Genomic DNA, 16,999 nt, shown 5'->3' on the forward strand with positions numbered 1-16,999 from the left:
CGACGGTACGTTGTCCAAACCTGCCTTGGTGCGGCTCGGTTACGCTCCGCCTACCTCTTACCATCTCCGCGCAACGTAGTCTGTGGTCAAACTCTGAATAGCTATCGCTTTTCAACGCCCTTATTTCAAAATACTATAAATCAGATTGCATGAGAGGATGACGGTCGGCACCCAACCAGCCGTCAGCACAATGCGTGCCCGCAGCGTATATAGATGGAGCGCCTCACAAATTTAGCTGATGGGATAAGTGACACCACAGCCATCTTGGCTCCGTCTTCTTGTGGCCTGCTAATTTTGATACTTTGCGATCGAAAACTGTACACTGAGGACAACCAGGCCATTCTGTGGTTCTGTCGACCGTTGAAACACGTACACGTCACGCCCGTCCGTCATAAGAAGGCCACAGCTCGTCTATTCAGCTCATCACATACGGGTTGAGTACATCGGGGTGTTCCCGCAAGCGCAACAGAGGCTCACATGTGTGCTGCATGCCTTACTCTGAAAGGAAAACGCAACGTCATGATAAAACCGTGGCGTGCACATACACTTCCCATGCAGAGTGCGTCGTCTTTAACAATATAAAACAACAACGACGCCAAGCGGCCATCCATTCGGGGAAGCTTACGACATTCCTGAAAGTGATACTGGGCACATAATCGAGTCTTAAGGCACGCACCATGCGCGGGTGGAAAGGCGATGTAAACTGCAGACCGAGTCGACATCTTCGAAACCACCTCAACGAGAACCTTAAGTACATGTGCACAAGCGCAACTAAGCAACCGAGCCGGCCGTTTTCACGCAGACCCGCAAAGCCCCGGGGAGATTGCGCGACACTCTCGGAGGCACGGTCGCGACCCTTTCGGCCGGTGACGTCACGTGACTACCACGTGACTCACAGTCCCCCAGTCCCGACGGACGCTCGTCACTGCCCAGCGGTGTCCGCCTCCGACGGTCGACCATCGTCATTCGCAGACATCTCGTCCGGGCGTTCAAACGTCCCGCTCCGGACGTACAGTCCTATCAGCGCGACACCCCTCCGCCACGCCGTCCAGTCCCGGTGATCAAGCCTCGCTCTCCATCGACGTAGAGGGCGTGGCCGGCTTGTGTTGCACGTTGGGGCTCTCCTCGGGGCTAAAGGCCGCGTTGTCGCGCCCATGCGTCGGTGGGACCCTCACACCGGTCGGCGTGTGGATGACCGGCACCGTCGGCAGCCCGTGCCTCTCACTGAGCGCGTTCAGCACCTTGGCGACGGCGCGCACCTCGGCGAGCAGGACCCCCAACGCCGACTGCGCCACCTCCATCTGCGACTCCAGCGCCTGCAGCTTTCCGTCTCGGATCATGTCCTCGGTGACGGCGAGACCGTCTCGCTCGTGCGGCCCGCCGCCCTGGACCGGCTGGTTCACGTCCGACTCGCACGACACGGTGGAAATCTGGCGGCGGAATTTCGCGTGACGGAGTGCCTGCTTGTTGCGCGTCTCGGCCACGCGGCAGGCCGCGTTCATGATGTCGCGCGTCAAACGTCGATCGTTGGGATCATTCGGACGAAGGACCATCGTGTACCGATAGGAGGACGGCGAGACGAGGGCCATCTCGGCGATCCAGGACAGCAACTTGTTGGGCAGTAGGCGTGCAATCACATTGGAAAAGAGCGTACCTTCGATGTGGGATATCTGTTCGGTGAGACGCACCAGCCGGCCGAGCTTAGCTGTTCTCTGTAGGCCCTGAATGTCACTGACGGCTAGGCCGACTAGCAGATTCATGAGAATGATGGTCATCACCAAGATAAAGGCAGTGTAAACCAGTGAGGCGGTAGGATCCAGGATCGAGTCCCTGTTGCCATCCGAGTAAAACATGTCGTCGAACTCGAGCTCACCGGTCATCATAACCAGAATCTTAAGTACAGCCCTCAGAGGGTCTGACAGCGGGTCGTATCGCTGGAACAGGACAACGAATGCCACCGCACATCCGATCGCCAGCGAACAGTACGCCAGCAAGAACTGGAAGAATTCCTTGAGCACCTTGGAGAACATGTGGATGTAGAGGCCGAGCCGAGGAAGCCGACCGACCAGCATCATTAACTCGAACCAGCAGGTGAGGACGGCGAGAGCGCTCAAATGTTTTTGCCAGAGAGCTATGTCCCCGAAAATTGGCGTTCCGATCAGCAGCAGAAAGAACATGAGCGCCCACTCGGCCAGGTTCTCTGGATTGCGGAAGTACTGCGGAGGATCCTGAACGAGCTGAAAAATCTCCTTGAAAACTAATGTCACATCGAAGACCACGAGCAAGTACCACAGGCCCGTGTAGAACGAAGGCTTTTGCACAGCCAGCAGTTGAAAACTGGACTTGGCACAGTCACACAAATCCAGCCTCGTTGGGGCATTGGTTTTGTTTGCGGAGCACGTCAGTTGAATGGGCGGCGGATCAGAACCATGGCACTTCGCATGCAGAGTCACCAGCCCTTCCGACGAGATTCCTGAGCACAGTCCCAGTTGCAACCCTCGACCTACGTTAAAGCAGTCACCGGGACAGGTGCCAAGGACATACGCACTCAGCAAAATACAAAACACCAGGTAATAAAACACGTTGAAGAACAGAAATTTGCGCACTTTCATCCATTTCATATGCAGGAAGCTTTCGCACAGCGGATGTTTGAGCAGGTGTTTCTGATCAATGTCGATCAGCGCCTTCAGAAAGTGGCATTCACCCTTTGCCTGAGACATCAGCGGATTAAAAGAAATCTTCAGCTCCGCAAACTTGTTGTTGGGTATGTTATCGCGCTCGTAGAAGAGGATGGACCTGCTGAAGCGGTCGGGCAGATTGGTCAGCACGGACGGGGTGCGGTGTTTGATCAGCTGCAGGCAGGACACACCGCCCCGGTTGCGCAAGGTTACGTCACCGCCATGGTCCATTAGCAACTCCACGCAGCTGGAGAACTCGTTTATCGCTGCCAAGTGAAGGGGCGTGTAGCCGGCGATGTCGCCCTCATTGATGAGGGCGCCGTTGTTGACAAGGACCTTGATGGTGTCCAGCGAGCGGCACTGCTTGCCGATGGAGCAGTGCAGCGGCGTGCGCAGGTCGTTGTCTCTGGCGTTGATGTCTGCGTCCCAGGAGAGCAGCAGCTCGATCAGTTCGACGGACTGCGCCTTGGCCGCCAGGTGGAGAGCCGTCTGGCCGCGGCTCGTCTTCAGGTCGATCCGCGCGCCGAACTCTCGCAGAAGCTTGGCGCACTGCACCCTGCCGTCCTCGACGGCCAGGTGGAGCGCCGTCTTGCTGCCGGTGCCGCTCACCAGGTCCACGTTGGCTCCGTGCTTGAGCAGCAGACCCATGCAGCGGTCGAAGCCGTAGTCCGCGGCCACGTGCAGCGGCGTCTCGCCGCGCGGGTTGGTGCCACTCGTGCGCGCGCCCGCCTTCAGCAGCAGCTCTGCGCAGGTGTACGAGTTGGCGCGCACGGCGTAGTGCAGCGCCGTCTCGTCGCTCGGGTCGAGGCCGGCGTCGACGTCGGCGCCGTTGTCCACCAGGAAGGCGACCGTGTCAGCCGAGCTGACCGCCGCCGCGCAGATCAGTGGCGTCGTCGACTGCCGGCCGTCCAAGGCGTTCACGTTGGCGCCGTACTTCACCAGGCACTTAACCGTGTCCAGGTTGCCCGAGAAAGCGGCCAGGTGAAGGGCCGACCGGCCGTCCGTGTCCGCTGACGACACCAGCACACCTTTCTTCAACATCTTTTTCACCAGCTTCGGCCGCCCGAACAGGCAGCCGGCCAGCATGCCGACCTCCTCCTCGACCAGTGACAGTTCGTCGTCGGCGCACAGCGTCATCAGCTGTTCATTGTCCTCCTGCTTGACCGCCTCCAAGATCCGGAGCGAGCAGCCTGCCAGACGCAGCATTTGCTTCAGGTTGTTCTCCAGGTCCTGTGGCTGCCAGAGGGAGCGGAACTTGTCCCAACGGCGGGCGCCGACCGACGGCTGCTCCTGCAGCATCTCCTGCAGCTCCTGCAGCTCGAAGTCGGCCATGGAGCCGGTGGACTGCGCCGCGCTGAACTCCTGGTCGGCCTTGCGCCGGCGCTCTGACCCGTGCAGCAGGTGGCGCAGCCGGACGGTGGCGTTCAGCCGCGAGCGACCCAGCCGCGTGTCGCCCTCCTCCATGCTGCGCACCACCGGCGCCGCGTCCAGCTCGACGCGCCGCAGCGGCAGACGCAGCGACAGCGGCATGGCGGGCGCCTACCGCACCTGCAACGGTGGACACAGCTGGGTGAGAGGCCGGACGGAGGCAGGCGCGCGCGGTCTGGGGTGGCGAGGAGTGGGGTGGTCAGGAGCTGTGACCAAGCGACAGCGGCGCCCCCCGCTGGAGCCATGCGATACGCACGCAGGCCGGTGGAAGCCGTACGGCGCGACCCGGCACCGTCGCCGACTGACTGATGTCGCCACCAGAGAATCGCGCCACGCACCTGGCACGACGCTAATGAAATGAGGCTGGGAGACGGTGAGTTTGGATATGTTTGGTACACTCTTTGACATGCGTCCATTGCAACCAACTGTTAACCACTGACGGATTCACATTAACGTGATCTACATCACTGTTGACGCCTTTTGATTACACTGGCGCGCCAAGCTGGAAATTGCCCGCCTCTGCTCGCCTGCCTGATGGCGTATTTCCGGTTGAATTACTGTACGCTATGTTTGTGAGCCTATGTACTGGGTCTGACTGTGCGAATCGCTTCGTGCCAGGGGCGTGGTTTCAAATTCAGTTGGGGCCCCGGCGCCCTCCCCCCCCCCCTTCCTTTCCTCCCCCACTCTCAACTTTGAACAGAAAGCGAGTCAAATGCGAGGAGAAACCCAATTTTTGCAGATTTTCCTCGGACTTGCTTTCCAAAACCACACCCCGTTTCATGGTTTATGTAGTTATCCTAACAGTCAATGCAATGAAAACGGACAACCCGGGTCAAATGTAAAACTAACGTTCCTAGTCCACTGATTGTCCAGGTCGCTTACAACTCCCAGAGATATAACTTTGATCCTTATATCAGGCTCCAGATATGCCTCCAACCCAATTATATACAGTTTACTGGGGTTTATATGTCATCAGATATTCTGATGCCGCGTTTGATGGCTTGTTGAGCAGCCCTCTAGCTGTGCTTTGTAGTACCCTTTGTAGTACCCAGGCTTTGGACCTGGGTACTGATTTTGCCTATCCTCCACAACTCTTTGCAGACGCCCACACCGAAGTCCCCAGAAACGAACAGAAACGCATCTACACAACACAGCGAACAATTTGTGGCCGATACCCACGCTTCGCTCGCAAGGGGCTCTTTCCCAGCTTTGGAAAGAACGCGTACAGCTTTGCGCTAACGCGGGTTTATTTATGAGGTGCCAGCAGCCGAGCGCGGGCTATTACATGGGTTATCGCGGCGGAGCCCGTCAAAGAGCTCGTCTGTGTCACGTGTAGACCGCCGTCACTAGCGCTGAGCGACGAACGGCGCCGGGGAGGCCGCTCGATGAACGTCGCAGTTCTCCGCTGACAGAGTGTGGTGCCGCTTCTTTTGAGTGCGGTTGGGCAGGTCGGGAAGCGTGACCGGGTACGACAGTGACCTTCCACGTAGACTAGATGGGTCGCGCGCTCCAGGTCCCGGCGGTGCACCCCTACAGTGAGTCTTAAGCATGGCGGACGGCCAGGAGCTTGTGATCCCACGCCATGAGATTCAGGCGCTCTGACAGAAGTTCAACGGAACAAGCACAACATTCCAAGTAACAAACAGTCATAAAGGTCACAGACAGCCGTGCGGACCGCAGTGCGCGGGTCTGTGCGTGGGCGGACGGACGCATGCACGAACCGGGACCTACGAGCACGTATGCGGGTCGCGACCTACGGACACATGAGCGGGTCGGGACCTACGGACACATGTGCGGGTCGAGACCTACGGACACATGTGCGGTCGAGACACATGGACACGTCATCGGGCCAGGACGGAACCATCGCTGCAGGCGCATTAGTCGCGGTCCGTGGCGTGTTCGACTACGCGGTCGAGTTGGTGATGCGTGGCGCAGCGCGTGACGCGCCGACAGCGGACCGGACAGCGGACAGCGACCATGCCCGCCGGCCCAAGGTCAGCTCGTGGAGGCCTTCGGCACACTGAGCGGGGCGGACTCAGCAGAGGAACGCCCGCACCGTGGCCTCGGCTGGATGGTGTTACGACTGCCTGAATTGAAGTACCCTTCGTGTTGCGGACGAGGGCTCAGTAATGTGAGTGGGTGGAGCAGTCGGCCGAAATTGACTGCGGAGACTAACAATTCCAAGCGTTAGAAAACGTGCGTCAATTCGTCTAGGATACCAGGAAACGAGATGGGATCAATTCATGCGGTGACATGGTAGGCATGGATGTGCACACATCGCCCAGATAAAAAGCCAGACTGATGAATTTGGTAGCGTCAGTGTCGGGCTGCATGACAACAAACACCATTACGAGCAGGGGTATTTATTTGTATCCTTATTTGAGGACCCTGCCCCAATGCTGGTTTGCCCCCTAAATCCAGGCTGGGGCATTATAACATCGAGGAAAAGCTAAAACAACACGTGGAAGGTACCGCAGTGTCGAGCCCTTGGCTCGACCCCTGACCCTCCCAAACATTTGCATGAGTAGATCGTCCTGATCTGAAGGTAAAGCAAAAAAGAAGAAGAGGTTGAGACCGTCACGGCTGAGCTCTAAGGAGCCAAGAGGGAATTCAAGATGCTGCACCACCAGGTGAACGAAGGTGAACACCGGGTGAAGGAGAGCAAGGGTGTCAGTCGTCTACCGTCGATGGTGTTCCCAGACGTCCCGTCCGTGAGCCAACCCACGGACTCCAGTAGCCCGGAGTCAGAAGAGGTGAAGAAGGTGGTGCTTTCCTTGGTGCATCCCCAAAGAACTTTCGGGGCCTGGACATTAAAGCGGGCGACAGCGGTAGAGTGCACCGGCAGCAGAGTAGCAGGTAATTTGCCACTTTTACAGAATACAACTCAAAAGTACGCATCCAAGCAAATGGCGTTACCAGCACGGTCGGCAAGGTGCTTTCAAACTGCTCATCCTCAAAAAGGCCCACAGGCTTCAATCGGTGTTATCCGCAGCGATCACGTGTCCCGTGCGAAAGAAAAACCAGTGGTGTGATCTAATGATACTATTTGGGATGTGCATATTCTTTGCGAGAGACGAAAACCCACGATAGACACGCTGAGGTGATACAAACCGAATGTTGAGTTTTTTGACAGCACGACCGGCCGGCGCTTGGTGACCGGTGCATGGCCGGTGGTCGGGGCTGGACCGGTGCTTGAGTGCCGCTCGTGTACCACGTTAGTGCATCTGCAAGTTCATGTGCCTTCCTGTCGCGCACACGTACTATTTTCAATGAAGTGATGCCTGCTTTGTATAAGATTTGTTCAGCGTTACCTTACGCTGGTGTGGGCGCGAATCCTGCATTGTTTACTGGCAAGTGTTGAGCCGAGACAAGGCGGTCTTACGGTCTCCCGTGTCCCAGTGTTCAATGCCACCGAGCGATATCTTCGCACGACCCATGGCTGCCACATGTGCGTGTGCCTCCCATCAGTATCTCACTCGGCCACTAGTTATCCTGCGAACCATATTGCACAAGACGTTTGGAAGAACATGCTGCTACCTGCTTTCAACGGCCAAGCTCGTTAGTCATTGTTCCAGCTCAGCGATTGGAAGTGTCGGCAGCCTGTAACTTGGGCTTGCGGAAAAGTATCTGTCAGACTTATCCGCAAACATCGACAACGTTCCAGAGCAGAAGGGCACGACCCCAGATTTCCGTCTGCTATTTGAGTCTGCGTTTACGTACGTCAGCGATCGGGTTCATCGGACCACCCAAACTTCCTGCGCTGTATTTGTCGTTGGTTCCGTTTGCTTATCGGAGCCAGCAGGCCGCCGTCTGCAAGGAGCGCCGTCTGTCAGCAAGCTCCTGGAGATGACAATGGCCGATGCGAAACCCAGCAATGTGCTGTCTCCTGCATCTTACTCATAATCCATACCAATGCATTCCTAACCAGCTGACGCTGTTGTCAAAGCGACTCGAAGCGCTGAGTTTCTGGAGAATCACGCTGTAGAAAGAGACATATTATGGGCACAGGAACAAGCGTCGAATGCTGAAGTTCTCGCTAATGCCTAACTATAATCGGCTCCGGGATTCCTGCGGACGTCGTTAGCTCTGCTGTACGCCGACGCGAATCTCGCAGCGTGCTTATTACCAACGCTTGATACTGGTGGCGGGCTATTGAAGAAAGGGAAGGAAACTTTACCGATTCGACTCAGCGTGTACGCAAGCCCGATCTTCTATGCCCTTTGGTATTTAACGTAATCGGGTCACATGCGCATGGATCACGTACTCCTGCCCATCTGTTCAGAGATAGGAGACCAAAACAAGCAAAGGTACCAGCCATATGTACCCGACGTCACCAGTTGAAATGGCAGATGAAGGACCATCGGGCGGCATGTCAGACCGGTGTTAGCTCACAAGACCAGCTTGTTAAAGTCCTATTTTCGGAACTTATTTTTCAAAAGGCCTGAGAACAAGAAGGATATTTCAGAACGCCCTGTCTCTCACCCATTTTCAAAAGAGCTGTTTAAGGCCCATTTTCAGAAGGTTCTTTTCCCTCCGAGTGTAGTGAAGGTGGCCCAATTTCCCTTTGAGTGTCTTGCGTTTCGAGAGTACGCCTTTCAATCAGAAGGCCTATTCACGCAATACTTATTTTTTAATAAGACCCACGTTGAGAAGCCCTACGTTTAGGAAGCATTCGCTCCGAGGCCCTCCTTTCCGAAAACCTAGTTTTGGCAGGTCTACTTATACCAAGCTTGTGTTCTGAAGGGCTTTTTCTATAAACCCAATGTAGAGAGGTCCTATCTGCACAAAGCTTGTGAGGGCAAAGGTTTGGGTGATACTAATATTTTTAAAGAGGTCTCTTGCCAAGTAACGCGTAAGCGTATTCTCAAAAGTTTGCGAACCTTGGAGGGGCGGCGTCACCTCCGTTTTCTTTCTGACGGAGCCCATGCGAGCAAGCGTTCAGAACTAAGGTTTGTGAAAGTAAGCCTTATGAACACATGCCCAGCGCGAACAGGCCTGAAGCACGCAGAAGCTTTTCCGGACGGAGGCCTTCGGAAGGTACGCCTTTTGAAAATAGGTCTCCTTACCGCCTTCTAAATGTAGACCCTCCACAAAAACGTCCTGTGAACGTGGACATTGGGAAAACAGGATCTATGAAATAGGCTTCCTGCACGCACGCCCTCTGAACCAAACTTGTTGAACCTCAGCTTTCTGAGAAAGACCTTTCGAAAAAAAGGATTTTTAAAAAGGTGCTAGCACGGTCTTTCTACGCACAGAGTTCAAAAGGGCATTCTGAATATGGGCCGTTTTGGAAAGAGCTAGTCCGGGCATCATAATTGAATGGATTTCTGGAATCAGCGCTCATAGTAAGCAGTGTTTACTACCTGATGTCTGACCGCACCATCCGATCGTGGAATTCGCTGTCAACGGCAGAACTTTGCGGTGAAATCTTGACGTGTCGCATCGTGAGCGCGGTCCGTCCTGCTCTCTGACGTCACCTGATCTTTAGCACGGTAGCTGCTGCCGGCCACAGGCCACCCCAGTCAAGTGCAATTAGCAAGCGCCTGAAGCGACTGGAAGGAAACTCGCCACCAGCGCGTGAATTGGAAAGCATGGGCTCTAACTTACTGAACGACCGGACACAGGAGCGAGGCGAGGTCTGCATGAAACATTTTATTCATATGCTTACGCAACACTTTAAAGCTGAGAGAGTGGCTGCATAAATGCATGGATGACTTCAGAGTGAATTTTTTGTTCGAAAATGGGGACCGATGCTCGGGAAGTTGACCTACTTCGATGAGATGTTCTGTGCATATGCCGGGGACTCGCATGTACGTCGTTTCGATCGTGGTGCCTTAAGAGGCCCGATGACTTGCACTCGTGTTGTGTGTTATGAAGCTCATCATTTTTTTTTGTTGCTTTTTGTTGCCCGTGTGACATTGCGTGGTGGTGCAAAGAGAAAACATTGTGTGGTGGTGCGAAGAGAAAACATTGCGTGGTGGTGCGAAGTGAAAATACATGGCATGAATTCTAAAAAAGTTGAGGCTAACGAGCCTTCTGAACATAGACTTTCAGAGAGTTAGCCTTCTGAACATAGACTTGCGGAGAGTAAGCCTTCTAACCACAGGTTTCCGGAACGTAGACCTAAGAAAAGTCGCTACGGTATGTTAGGTGAAGAACGAGCGTAAAAACTATTGTTTCTGACGGAAGGGAGGCATAGCAGTACATAAAGACATCAAACAGTTAGTCTGGCACACATCCAAAGAATGGGGATCGGTTGGGCGAAACCAGAGAACCATGAAAAAACTACGCAGACAAAAATTGGTGTACCCCCGGTATGGCATTATGCAACATGAAAAATACGTAAGTGAAATGGTAGCAGATCTTTTTACCTTGTAGTGTTGAATTTTAACTTCGAATGGGTGCTTAGCCCCCATTATGAAACTTCATTTTCACTTCACATTTCATTTCTTCTTATATCATTCGGAACCGTTAAGCGCCATTATTCACACAAGCCGAGCATCACGTATAGACACATGTGCCATCGGTCGAAATATTCCCTATATTTGTTGCAAGCAGCTTAAAACCCCCATAAAGTTTCCCAAACATTAGTCACAGGAGACACTTTCTGAGGCAATCTATGTAAAGAAATAGTGAATGGTTGCGACCATTGAAAACGATACGCTAACAGGCATGCAACATGATGCAGGTTACTAAAGTTTAAGAAACAACACATGCTAACAGATACACCATCGACATTCCACATGCTTTGAGACCTTAGGAGCTTTGAGATGCGTGCTTTTTGTTTTCTTGATAATTACATTCTGCTACGAATTTTGGCTGCCGGGGCGCGGAACCAGGCAGCTAGAATTGATTTTGAACTAGGGTGGGAGTGAAAAATTCCATTGCAAAAAGACTGTGCGGGAGTGAAAAAATCCATTCACAAAAGACGGAACTTATCAGCTCGTGACTGATGCTTCAGCAAACAAAGACATTTGTTTCAAGTTGGCATGGACGCAATATCAGAGACCTGACAAAACTACTTCGCTTTTAACGTCTTAGGCCATTAAAGTGAAACAGAATACATTGACACGCGCTCGGGTGGGGGTGGGGGGCAAATTGACCCCCCCAAGGGCTTTTCCCGAATGGTTTTTGAACGGCGCGGCGTAGCCGCGCCACATTTTGCATATCTGTAGAAAACTGCATAGCGGATCGTTTGACATACACATTTTGGATGTACCTCGTAATGTCGCTGACCTATGGCAGATCAAAGTCAGCCCATGGCTTCAGCGAAGGTAATTTCTAAGGAATGGTTCAATCTGATACAACAACGGAGTGTTTGACGAAGACATACATATTCGAGATGCTTTCTTAGGCATCGCAAATATTGAATGAGCAAATTACGTTGACCTAAGGTCAGGTATGATGGTCAGGCCAAGGTCAAAACCAACCTGATTTAGTACTCTAAGGGTTGCTGTATGGGATAATTCCTGGTGCTTATTTCGAATTTGTTAATAGCAGGAACCGCATTATACATCTTAAATTGACTTCTTAGAGGTCAGAACAGGCCACTGACCTAAGACGACCCGGGTCGAACCATTTGTTTTGGGAACATACTGCCTAGCGTAATCTTCGTCGCTTATTCAAATGAAAACGCAGGGCAGTCTTGTACCACTCTGGTCACTGTGACCTTCAAAGGGTGAAACAAGGTCAATGACCTCAAATGGGCTTGTGACCTTTTGCTTAGAGACAGTTGCCTAGGTTCTGGGGGTGCTTTGGAGACCAACCTGGAATTTGACCTTGTATGACCTTATTCGACCTGAAGGTCATGACCTAGGAAGCTGAAACCTTATCCTCAGTGAGTTCACCTATAGGTCAAGACACCCTGTAAATTTGGTATCTCTAGCTTTCTTATTTCCCTAGATCTCAGAGGGGGTTCAAATTGACCCCCCCCCCCACACCCCAGCGAAGGGCATCTAGCCGGCCAACCGGGCATGGGTTAAAGCATAGTAATTTCATGACAGTACTATTAGCATAACAAATTACTCACACCAACAACTTGATGCTGCACTTTTCAATTCCCTTCCACAGCATTTTTAAAGCAAAACAAAGCAAAGGAATTCAATAGCAATATAACAACAGAAAATTCAACAAGCATACAACACTCAAACAAACAAAAAAACATTGGACTCCTACACATCTGCCCATCACCAAGTCAAACACAATGGAAATACTTCTGGCTTCTGTTAAGGTGGGGTCCGGGAAAACAAACATTTTGACACTGTTTCTTACAAAATACCAGGGCTTATTTCCATGAAAGTAGCCTATGCCTAACCTAAAGAGGCCTTACATCATCTCATCCTGCATAACCTGTTTGTATCACGGCACCAGTTGTGTTACTGATTCTTGCACAATTCCTATTGCCACTTGCCATGCACTTGACCAACTTAACCTAACTTAGAGTAGCCCATATGATGAACATCATCTCAACTCACCTATCTGTTGACTGCAGCACTAGTGATGAGAACATGATATTTAAATCTAGTATTTGGCTGGTTTCAACTTGCAGTTTTATTCAGTTCATTTGTGCATGCTTGTTGACATCAGACAAAGTTGACCACACACAAATCAAAACACTTAAATCACTTTGAACAACTTATTTTGATGGTCATGGTTACCTTATGTCAGGGGCGATAATGGGTACGTTCCACAAAACAATGTCTCATCTCCAAAAATAACATGACTTTTAGATGACCATGCCAGTATTGCTGCTTGCCTTTTCAGCTGCAGCAAATGCATCCATTTGGGCTTGTTTATTCATATTTAATGACAAAGTCTGAGATGTTGGCTTCATCTTTGAAATGGGGTGGTCTGACTATTTGGTACATAGCAATATTTAACTCATATTATAATTGCTATGCAGCTTCCTGTGTATTGTGTGTATATTTAACTCATATTATAATTGCTATGCAGCTTCCCTGTGAGCATCCCTGTGTTAAAAATATACTGCATATATACAGTACAGTCATTTGCCAGTCAGTAAACCATAACAACTATAAAAAACATCTGGTTAAAGCAGCCATGAGAGACCACTTCAAGAAATTTGGGGCAAATAACCAAGAATGTGAAACAAAATAAGCCCATTGCATGCCTTAGGGCATCATAATCTGTCTTATGGAAAAACTCGATGCATTAAAACAGAAAATGGCTAACTCTGGTTACCAATCATGTGTTGAATGCAGGTAAGGTAAGCCATTACTTGGTCCGCAGGAGACTTATCGGCTTCTTCCTGCTCCCCCAAAACAAAAATTCAGTACCTTCTGCATGGTCTGCTGGCAGACAGAGTCATCCGAGTCACCCCCCAAATATAAATATCAATCATGCCCACAAACCTTCGAGATTACAGTGCGAAACAAGTAAGAGGTGCGCATTATAAACATCTCCACAGGGCAGAATTTTGCCATCGAACACTTCTGTATTAGCTGCGTCAGGTCTGTCCCAAGGCTCTGTATGGCAGCATATCCTAACGCTGCCATATAGAGGCAGCACTTGGCAAGGCTACTTCAAGCCTTGCCAGGCAGCCTTTTAAGTCAGTCACTCGAAAAGCTTGGATTTATCCTTATTGAGCACCACCATGAACCAAAAAAAACAGTTAACCGAAGTTTTAAGACGGCAAAAATAGCGGTAAAAATAAGTTCCGTGATTCAAATTGTCTCCTTCACTCCCTGTGAATTGTTCACCCTTGGGTGCATATCAAACATATTTGGACGGCTGGCGAATTTATCCAATTTGTGTATGAAATACGTACAAGCTAGCAGTTGGAACATCTTGCAGAGAAATTGGTCAGCATATTAAGCAGCAGATGGTACCTCTAAAGGCAATCAAAAAGGAAGGAAGAACAAAGTGGTAACACACTGGTATGATATCAATACAAAACAAAAGTAGCTAAATAAATATAAAGACTGATACTTTTCCCGCAAAATTTTGTAATCAGCTGATTGACTTAAAATCTGTTAATTGTATTGCTCAAATGGTGATTTTCATCTTGTAAGCATAATTCAAAAGACATTTCTTGAACTTCTTCACTCATTCATTTCGGAGTGATGCATTTAGTGGTCAAGTTTTCCTCGGGAAAAAGAAGCACGTGGAGTAAAATTCTCTACCAGGCCTTGCTGGCGTTTGCACCAGGCTCTGCTCCGTGATGTGGCGGTGAGACGAAAAAATAAGGGACGCGTGAAAACCTTGTATTTGGCGCAAAGCTGCAGATTGTTATGCATTTTGTAAACAAACCAAACTTAATGCATGCAACCGGCTGGGGTCGCTGGGGGTCTTGGGGTTGGAGGTACCTGGCCCTCTTGCTCTGTGCATACATAGATATGATTAAGATGTAGGTGAGGCAGGACATAGCCATAGGTGTCCAGGTTCTGCGGAGCCCCGTTTATGCTTGGTGGTTTCAAGTGAGCTCGGCTTTGGATGACATCTGAAAACCTCAGAAAGGGAAATTGGGGTTTGGCATGTGCGATTAGACAATGTCAGGCAGGAGTGAAAAATTGACATAAATATAGGAAAAGGAGTGAAAAATTCCTCCTCATAGGGTGTTCTTTTACACGGAACCAATTCCTTGCGAGGAGAACAAAGCATGAAGTAAGGATGGGTGCGTGGTGGATTTCGCTATCGGTAGGTATAGGGCGCTTGACAAACCGTCTGCGCCACAGACGGCGTCCACAACAGCACCAAGCGCAGCCAGGCACGGCCCTGTGCTGTGGATGCTGCTGGGGTTGTGGCTGACGGCTCGCTGTGTGGATAGGGCTGTGGATTCTCTAGGGTCGCGACTGACTGATGATTGACGGTGGATGCGAACGAACGGAATACGCGTGGCGGGGATGGTATTCTATGGATATGCTCGCATTGAGCAAACTAACAGCTGGTTTATTTCCGGCCAGATTGTTGGATCTATTAGAAATCCTTGACCGCCTTACCTGTCTTAATATGTGTTTGTCGTTCTAATCTGGGGGCAGCGGCAGTGGTGCAGCACGAGTAATGTACCGTGCCCTTCGAGCTCGTTCCCGCGCGGTCAACAGCGGGTATGCTGGGCTCGTAATCCAAAGACACTGGGTACGAGTCCTGAGACGAACAAACTGTCTTGCTCAAACTGCGTGGTAACGTGAGCTGGTAACCGGCCAATGAGGGTCAACCTGGCCCCGGGCCGTCGTGCCGGTACATTGTATGACACGTGAAGCCTTCCATGGTCATGCTTCAGTCAGTCAGTCAGTCATGACAAGAAGGCCGTAGGCAGACATATCCGATGGGCTGGATAGGACCATTTTGGATGGTGGGTTCAGAGCATATGTAACAAACCCCGTTAAGTAGATGCACAGTACATAAAACCATCCATTCAGAGTAGTACACATGCTGTTTTGTTTGTTTGCTTTTTGTGTTGTTTTTTTTTGCCTGGCACGTGCGGAGCAACGGAGGATTTTGAGGAGACGAAAAAGCTGTGGAAACGCCCGAGAAAAGTGGGGAAAAAGATGTGCGCTGATTAAAAAAGAACGATTCATCATAGCAATCGGGTCACCAATTCTACCCCACTACAGTGAGAAAAGAGCATTTTGTTTCCGCGACACACATTCCTGCATTACATTCAGCATCACGTATGTCGGGAACAGGGGATGACTGGTGAGGCTTAACACGAAGGAGCGTAAGGTGAACTGACATACACGGACCCAGTCCGGGGAAGCGACTTCACACGAGCATACATACAGGCACGTGCAAAACAAATCAAATTTGTTGTCGGATTTCAACCATTTCATTATTTTTTGCGAAAAGCCGGTAGCCTTTGTTAAATATTTATCGTTCGTTTTACTCTTACAAACAAAAGCCAATAGGAAGCTAGGGCACAAAGACACTGAGGGCATGTCATCGGAAATGTCGCCGCCCCTCCAGGCACCTTCGGGAGCGGGTCGTATGGACGGAGAGCGAGGGACATGCACTCCGTCTGTCACAAAAGAGCTGCTCTTGCGCAGCGAGTGAGAGCTGCTGTTGCAGCCAACGATCAGGCTGAAACGAGTGATTTGCATTCCACACGCCCGACTTGCCTGGAGCGGTCCGTGCACGCGATAAGCCCGTTGCAACGCACGCTGCAATGTACTTACACACCTCAAAAACGCGTCAGGCTGCGCCAAGGCCGGCATGTTGTCGTCCAGTAAAGAGGGAGCATAACAGCATGGACCACCTCCCTACCCGCGGTTGGCTGTCGGAGAGATCCTCGGTAGCGACGCAGGACGCGGAAACAACACACATCAGCGAACTTCGAGGCAACCGGCGATGGTAAACAGACAAGAAGCCGCGGTTGAGTAAACACGCTATAATTACCTTCATGCACGGACGGCGGCGCTCCTTCCAGCAGGGTGCTCTGGCGAGGGTGAAGCCTACAAGAACGCGTCACTAGCCAGCGCGCACCGGCCGCAGAGATGGCCGACTTTCAGACCGGTATCGCCGTTCGTCTCCACCCACGCTTCCTTTCTGAGTGATATCAAGCCCTTGAACACAGCCGCCGCCACCGCCGGCGCGCGCGAGCGCGCGGGTGCGCAGACCTGCTGCCGGCCCCACCGCCACGTATCCAGGTACTCACTACACAGGGGCCGCACCGGCCGACGCGGCTCGCTCTGGCGGCCGCAGCTGCCGCCATCTGGTGGCGCTGCTGGCGCCAGGCAACCAGCCGGACGCTACGCCGCCATCCGGCCGGTCACGTGGTCCGGACGCCGCCGCCCGGACGGCGTCACGTGGTGGCTGCGCTCGCGGCCGGCCAGGCGGGCGGGCGGGACGCTGCCTGCCGCCGTCGAAGTCGGTGTCCCGGCACGGCCCGGCGACCGGCTGTCGTCACCGTCGGTTCCGGCCGTCGGGCGCGTCGCACG

General features: G+C 52.0%; 1 protein-coding gene across 2 annotated transcripts; it reads right to left on the bottom strand.

Moving 5' to 3' along the window:
• Nucleotides 1-393: 393 nt before the first annotated feature.
• LOC119107090 (transient receptor potential channel pyrexia) lies at nt 394-16,704 on the bottom strand. 2 transcript variants are annotated; one of them, XM_037230449.1, is made up of 2 exons: nt 16,458-16,704; nt 394-4,226 (listed from the first exon to the last, which is right to left on the bottom strand). In XM_037230449.1, exon 2 carries the CDS (start codon nt 4,206-4,208, stop codon nt 1,062-1,064), a length of 3,147 nt encoding a protein of 1,048 aa, XP_037086344.1. In that variant the 5' UTR covers nt 4,209-4,226; nt 16,458-16,704; the 3' UTR covers nt 394-1,061. The 2 variants fall into 2 exon arrangements, with proteins under 2 accessions (XP_037086344.1, XP_037086345.1); XM_037230450.1 differs by lacking the exon at nt 16,458-16,704 and adding an exon at nt 12,581-12,781.
• Nucleotides 16,705-16,999: the final 295 nt, after the last annotated feature.

This window comes from Pollicipes pollicipes, unplaced genomic scaffold (assembly GCF_011947565.3).
Source record: "Pollicipes pollicipes isolate AB1234 unplaced genomic scaffold, Ppol_2.1 Scaffold_6686;HRSCAF=7923_pilon_pilon_pilon, whole genome shotgun sequence".
In the NCBI taxonomy this organism is placed as follows: Eukaryota; Metazoa; Arthropoda; class Thecostraca; order Pollicipedomorpha; family Pollicipedidae; genus Pollicipes; species Pollicipes pollicipes.